At 43.8% G+C, this 7,118-nt stretch overlaps 1 protein-coding gene across 1 annotated transcript in view; it reads right to left on the bottom strand.

Moving 5' to 3' along the window:
* Positions 1-7,118, bottom strand: part of pard3ba (par-3 family cell polarity regulator beta a) — a gene marked incomplete at its 5' end in the record, with an annotated part of 206,020 nt that overhangs the window by 44,940 nt on the left and 153,962 nt on the right. The window contains 1 exon segment of the mRNA XM_024294332.2: positions 548-653. Coding sequence (XP_024150100.1) covers positions 548-653 — 106 coding nt within the window.

Below are 7,118 nucleotides of genomic sequence, written 5' to 3'. Positions count from 1 at the left end.
GCTCGTCCGGTATCTGGTGTGGATCAAATGAGGGGTGTTTGGGACAGGAGGATCACAGAGCGATTTTCTGCATGTTTGGGTTTAAAAAGTTCCTCCTTTAAATGAGTGATGAATGGCTATTGATTCCTAGCGTGAATATGCTGAGCCTGCAGGAGCCCAAAAGGTAAATGAAATGATTCCCGGAGCCGGATCGATGGCGGTTCAGGGACGTTTAGCGGCGCCGCTTGTTTAAGGGGCGTATCTGCTGCCGTCAGGGTTTCAGAGGGAGCGACGGCAGATGAGAACGCGGGAGGAAGAAAAACAAAGAAAGGGTGGATGGAAATGTCAGTGGTCTGTTAGATCTTTGTAATGAGAAGGAGAGCGGGCGGAGCACACCTCAAAATGCTAACAAGGGGATGAAAATAACCTGGGAAGCATGGGAGGCTCCTGGGAGCCGGATCAGGAGCGGACCTCTCAGTTCTACGCATTGATTGATGTTGTTTCTGGTTCTGACAGTAAAAGCCCTCTTTCATCTTCTGCTCCAGCGCCATCGATTATGCTAACTCACCCTGTGCGGGTCATGGTCCAGGACTCGGCGTCTGGCAGCATCCAGCTCCTCGTACCCCGGGGCGGCTCTGGCCTGAGGGTACTCCCTGTGCGGACCCTGAGGACTGCTGGGAAACAGGAAGAAAAGGAAATGAATTGGGGTTTTTCTGAAATGGAAGCGTTTGTGACTCATAATTCAAAGGAAGTCAATACTGGAAAGGATTTTTTATTTTCACACTGTACCTGCATTACTCGTCTCTTAAATGAAATTAAAAGGCAATTATCAGACCCGACCATTCACAACGCAACAGCCCCCTGTCCCCAGCCACCTGAGTCCACAGAGCCAGGGAGGGGCCAGGATAGATCCCATCCCAGAGTGGTAGAGCAGAGCACCAGCTCCAAGCACCTCTGGTCCCCAGGCGCTTAAACGACCCATCAGACGACCCCCACCGACCACCAAGCACCCCTATCCTCTTCAGGAGGCAGAGTAGTCCACCCCCACTCCCCATCAGCCCCGGTCGAGCTTATGGGAGGTTCCCAGGGTACAAGCAGACCAATCAGGATGACCCCAACCCGCCACCAGAACCAAAGGTGACGGAGTCCCAGCCCTGGGGACAGAGGAGCACCCCAACCAGGTCCGGAGGAACTCTGAGCAGCTGATGCATAGACCAACCCCAGCCACACCCGGAGGACGAGACCACCCCAGCCTGAAGAACCGACCCCAGTCCACCAACCCAGAGGCCTGCTAGCTATTTTGGCTAATTTATTATTATTATTTTTTGTGTTTAGGCTATTTTGGACTTTTGCCAATATTTAAGCTATATGCTAGCTGTTTTAGCTAACTTGAAAAAAACAAACAAACAAAGAGAAACAGGTATAATTTATTAGTTCTTCCGTGGCCCAGTGCCAAAGGGTCCACGGACCCCTGGTGGTTGGGGACCTCTAGTTTGGGCTGTATTGGAATTTAGCTAAAATTTCAGATACATGCTAGCTGTTTTAGCTAATTTATGTGTTTTTTCAGTTTTTAGGCTATTTTGGAGTTTTGCTAATATTTCAGCTACATGCTAGCCATTTTAGCTAATTTAGGATTTTTTTCAGTTTTTAGGCTATTTTGGATTTTAGTTAATATTTTAGCTACATGCTAGCTGTTTTAGCTAATGTATGTGTTTTTTCAGTTTTTTAGGCTAATTTGGAGTTTTGCTAATATTTTAGCTACATGCTAGCTATTTTGGCTAATTTAGACTTTTTTCAGTTGTTTCGGATAATTTGGGATTTAACTAATATTTTAGCTGGCTATCAGCTATCAGCTTCAACAATTTTAGTTATCAATTTCAGGATCTTCAGCTGCCAAATTTAGCTTAAAGCATTCACACTATCACAGATAATGCTAGTGTGAATATATCTAGTTTGTAGTTAGTTTAAAGCTAATGATGGTTAAGATGAGTGCTTTACATTCACTTTGCAATTTACCCGATTAATTTAGAAAAAAATAATCTGTGATTAGTCGACTATTTGTGGCAGCACTACTTGCGAACACATCAGCCCCAAAACTCCATGACTGAGCATTTCTGACTGACTTCAACATCCAAATATTTCTCCGTTTTTAGATCTTCGTGAAGGCCAGAAGGTTAATTCCAGAAAGAAACACAAACAGCTGCGAGTAAAAAACGCGCGATAAAAACAGGACAGAATGAGGACACATTTGAAAGGGAAACAGCATCATGCTCACTGGACCTTAATGGCAGATAAGCCTAAAGTACATCTCTGTCCACACATAGACAAGAGCGCAGACAAACTGTGTGCACCTGGGTGAACAAAATCCCTGGAGATGCGCCGCCGAAGTACAGCACACTGCTGTCTTTTATCTGTGTTTACTGGCTGCAATGGAAACAGGTATCTAATATTGACACTGATATGACGCCTGTTTGCCATTTCACCCTCAGGAGACGCACGCCGCATAGAAATATGCCAGAAAAAATACAAAGATTTAGCACAAGGACAAAAGCAAACTTCCCATCCTTCCTGCACAAACACCCCCCTTACAAATGTGCCACCTCACATCCTAATGACCTGCAGGCAGGTATTGACCAGGAGGGAGAGGAACAGATAGAGAGGTTCATTAGTGGAGAACACAGCCTACACGTTTAAGTATCTCCTGTGACCCCCGCCTGTAATTAGAAAACCTGCCTGAGTGTGTGTTTGTGCGCACTGTACCATCAATCCTTGTAGCTCTGGGCGGGTTTGTTTCTGACTTACAGCTAAAACCATCATCCGCTCGTTTGCATCGAAGACCGGACGGCGCTCGAGACTTTTCCAGGTTTTCTGCGCTGATGCACATTGCTGCATCTCCTGCACGGATTTTAAGTTCATCCAAGGTCAAGTGTCTAACTCTAACCCTTCACCCGGGTCGTAAAACCAAGAATAAGATACTGACTGCACAGATTTACAAAATTATGAGCGAACAGCATTTATACATATTATATCATATTATTATTAATTTTCTAAGAGTTCCTCTTCATGGAATTAACAACAGGTGCACTTCAGTGGCAACAATTAGAAAACCCTCCAAACAGGACTGGTGTTACATGTGGAGGTCATTTCAAGTTTCTCCTCTTGTTTTTTTTGGCTGGTTTTCCACTCGTGCTGATTTTGGCTTGATAATTATCTCTACTGGCAGTATGAGGAGATTCCTTAACCCTACAGAAGTTGCACAGGTTGTCCAACTTCTCCAGGATGGCACATCCACACGTGCTGCAGCAAGAAGGTTTAATGTGTCTCCCAGCACAATCTCCAGAACATGGAGGAGATTTCAGGAGACTGGTGGTTATTCTGGGAGAGCTGGACAGGGCCGTAGAAGGTCCTCAACCCCTCAGCAGGACCCATACCTGCTCCTTTGTGCAAGGCGGAACAGGCTGAGCACTGCTCGTGCCCTACAGAATGACCTCCAGAGGGCCACTGGTGTGAATGTCTCTACCCAAACAATCAGGAACAGACTTCATGAAGGTGGCCTGAGGGCCCGACGTCCTGTAGTGGCCCTGTGCTCACTGCCCAGCACCGTGGAGCTCTACTGGCGCCCTGTACTTTTCACAGACGAGAGCAGGTTCACCCTGAGCACCTGTGATAGACGTGAAAGAGTCTGGAGAAGACAAGGAGAACGTTATGCTGCCTACAACGTCGTTCAACTTGAGGGGACATTATGTTTGGGTCCATTAGGCGCCGCCAGGTTGCTCCTCAGACTGTACAACAGCTCAGGGATGCCCTCACACAGATCTGGGAGGAAATGCCACAAGACACCTTCTGTCGTCTCATTAGGAGCATGCCACCACGTTGTCAAGCATGCATACAAGCTGGTGGGGGCCACACAAGATACTGAAAAGCATTTTGTGTTGTAGAAATTAAGTTTTGGAAAAATGAACTAGCCTGCCACATCTTCATTTACTCTGATTTGATGGTTTATACACAATTGAGGCTCTGTAGGCTGAAAACTTTTATTTCCATTGAAAGACTTGGCATCCTTTTGTTCCTAAGACACTGCCCTGTCGTTATTGGTATAGATATCCAACTTCATATTGAGATCTGATGTATCTAATGTGTTTCTGTAAAGTGCTCCTTTAATGTTTGTGAGCAGTGTACTTTTAGGTGATAAAAGTACACTGCAGTGGAAACCTGAAATGCACGTTTATGCGCTTACGACTTTTTCTTGGTAGCAACACAGACTATCACGTGAACAGCACTAACAGGCCCATCCAGTGTGTTCACTGAGCTGTCTGTTCCCTTGATATTACACCAACATCCACACAGTTGTGACTAAGGCTTTAATGATCACAACTTGAAGGTAAAAATCCAAGAATCAGGAGGAACTGTCACTCTTCTGTGGACATAAGTGTATGTACTGTTAAATAATTAACCTTTAAAGGATGGAAATGGGACTTTCTTTCTTTATTTACTCATACTATTCTTCCTGTGATTTACACCCCCCTCCCCCACCATTTGAATAAAAAGACAGATCCTTAGAGGATAAAAAATCCCATTAGCCAATCCCTGGGCTGGTAATTAGGCCTTCTTTCCTGACTGAGTGAAAGTGTGGCTTTCCGAATGGAACAACACTGTAATTATCTCATTATGCTGCAGCTTCCATCACCAGCGACGGCAAATATGATCATATTAACGGCAGACGGCGGCCCGATTCGGGATTAAACGGAGCAGGTTGATGGTCTGACGCGTCTTCAGACAGACAGGTAAAGCTGTCGTCGGCTGCTAATAGGAGCTGCTGCTGTCTGCAGGCCCGAGGACAGCTGTGTAAACACCAGCTTTAGCGCTCCTCAACATTTTTAGCTGACAAGTGCGATGCGAGACGATGAATCAGATCACAGCTGAGGAGACGCGACGCTTTCAACACATTCAGCTCTGGAGAAAATCTGTGGAAATGAAAGATTTCAGGAGGTTTTTGATGCCTTGTAGCTCTCTATAAACCAAAGCCGGACATGCTTTAATCAGAAATGATTTATTCTAAAAGTAAAGTGTCATAAATAAAGTTTCTGACTTTTTGAAATAACCAACTTGAGTGACGAGTCTTCTGTTTGAGCTCCTTTGAATGGATCAAACCTCAGAGATTCCGAACAGGAAGCCTTTCTGCACGGAGCATTTCGGCACTTTTCCAGCCGGATTACACAGATTCCTGCAGATAAACTCATTTCCTGAATGAGGCACTTCCATTGTTTTAACCACCTCGCTCGAATATCATATTGGGAATGTGGATTTTTTAGCAAGATTACATGTAGTAGATAAACAAAAGTAAAGGGGAAAAAAAAGCCATTTTGGGAAAACTGTTGACTTTTATTCAAACATTGCTCCTTATCCCAAAATGCAGCTTAATTAAACATGAGTCTGCAACTATCAACACTGAATGAGCCAATCAGGTCGATTTCTCACAACCCAGTAGGAGCTACGACATCGTATTTCACCTTAAAAATAAGACTAATCTGAATTTATGTTACTGATACTATTACTATTATTATACTATTATTATAAACAAAATGTTGCTTATTGAAATATGAGATACTTTATATTTTCTGACAGAAGTTTAAATGACTTCCTTTCAAAATAAAAGACACTGTGTCAAATAGGATGGTTTAATGCAGTAATTGTAGGTGGAAATAAAGCAATAAAAACATTTTATCTTACTGTTTGTGGTGGATGGAAACCAGATTTGTGCAAATGTAGAAAACATATATAACTATTAATTCTGCTTGGTGACTTCCGACTGATTGTCTGTAGTCTACGTTAACGCTCGGCTCAGAACTGTGTATTCAAGCAACCACTTTCAATGAAAAGTCTATGTAAACGCCCCTATTTGAGGAATGGTGTATACTTGAATAGCACTTTTGCTAAGGCCCAAAGCGCTTTACAGTTACAGCCATATTCACGCATCTATGGCGCCAACCTTCCACCAAAGGCAAGCTGGGGTTCAGTGTCTTGGCCAAGGACACTTCAACACATGGGTGGGGGAAGGTGAGAATCAAACCTTTGATCTTCCGGGCAGAGGTTGACCGCCCTACCGCTGCACCACAGCTGTTCTACATCCCTTGTGTTCATGTGTCGCTTCACACACTTTTAAGTTAGTTTTTGAGCTCAACGTCCAATTAATTGAGCCTTTCATTGAACTTTAGCCAATCAGAGACTTGGATTTGGTAGCAATGTGTGGACGGCGTCCTTTTCATTTACTGAACTGTTTGAAAATTGATCATGAAAGAGAAATTAATAATTGCTGTCCGGTTGTAATTCTATGACACCGAGTCTTTCATATATCAGAATAGTGTGCAAGATTCACCAGATTCTCACACCAAACCTCCAACTGCGAGTACGTCCGTTAATATCAGGTAGTGTCAGTCCAGTGGGAACGCCACACGCTAAAAGTGCGTTCAAGAGCCCACGTTTAGTATCGCATGTCCGGTGTGCAGCTCAGATCTTGTGTATGCTGCAGGAAGTTTTCCATCCAACTTGGATTTTTTTTTTTCTTCCTCAGAGGTTCCACTTAAACATGGCGTACCCCAGGGCTCAGTTTTAGGCCCACTTTGATTTTCACTTTACCTGCTGCCACTGGGGCCTATCATTTTGAGGGTCATTCCACTGCTACGCAGATGACATCCAGATCTACACTACTTTAAAATCTGTCTTGAGAAAGAGGCAAAAAATACTGGATGGAGCTGGACTTCCTAAACGAAAACAAGAGAATTTTGTGTTTGGAAAAACTGACCTGCTGACAAATTGTTTGACTTGTGACATATACAGCTGTTTGTGAAGGAGTTGAATAAAGTTTAAGCTAGCTTACATTACTTTTTTAGTACTTCATTACCTACTTTTTACTTTACAGTTACTATTTAAATGTAAAAACGTTCCTTTTCTTTAACCACAGAGCCATAATGGAGGGGTAAACGAGCCACATTTAGCCTCAGATACAGAATCCTGCTCTAGAAGAAGCTTCTCTCAGCTTTGCATCCTCCTTTCTCCTTGTTTTTAAAGCATCTGCCGTTTCGTTGTCATTGTAGGGTTGTTGGATGACATTGGAAAAGCTGCTCTTTCTGCAGACCAAC

Source organism: Oryzias melastigma, linkage group LG2, assembly GCF_002922805.2.
Source record: "Oryzias melastigma strain HK-1 linkage group LG2, ASM292280v2, whole genome shotgun sequence".
Lineage (NCBI taxonomy): Eukaryota > Metazoa > Chordata > Actinopteri > Beloniformes > Adrianichthyidae > Oryzias > Oryzias melastigma.
Note: the sequence above shows the minus strand (reverse complement) of the source record. Positions and strands in the feature narration are given on the sequence as shown.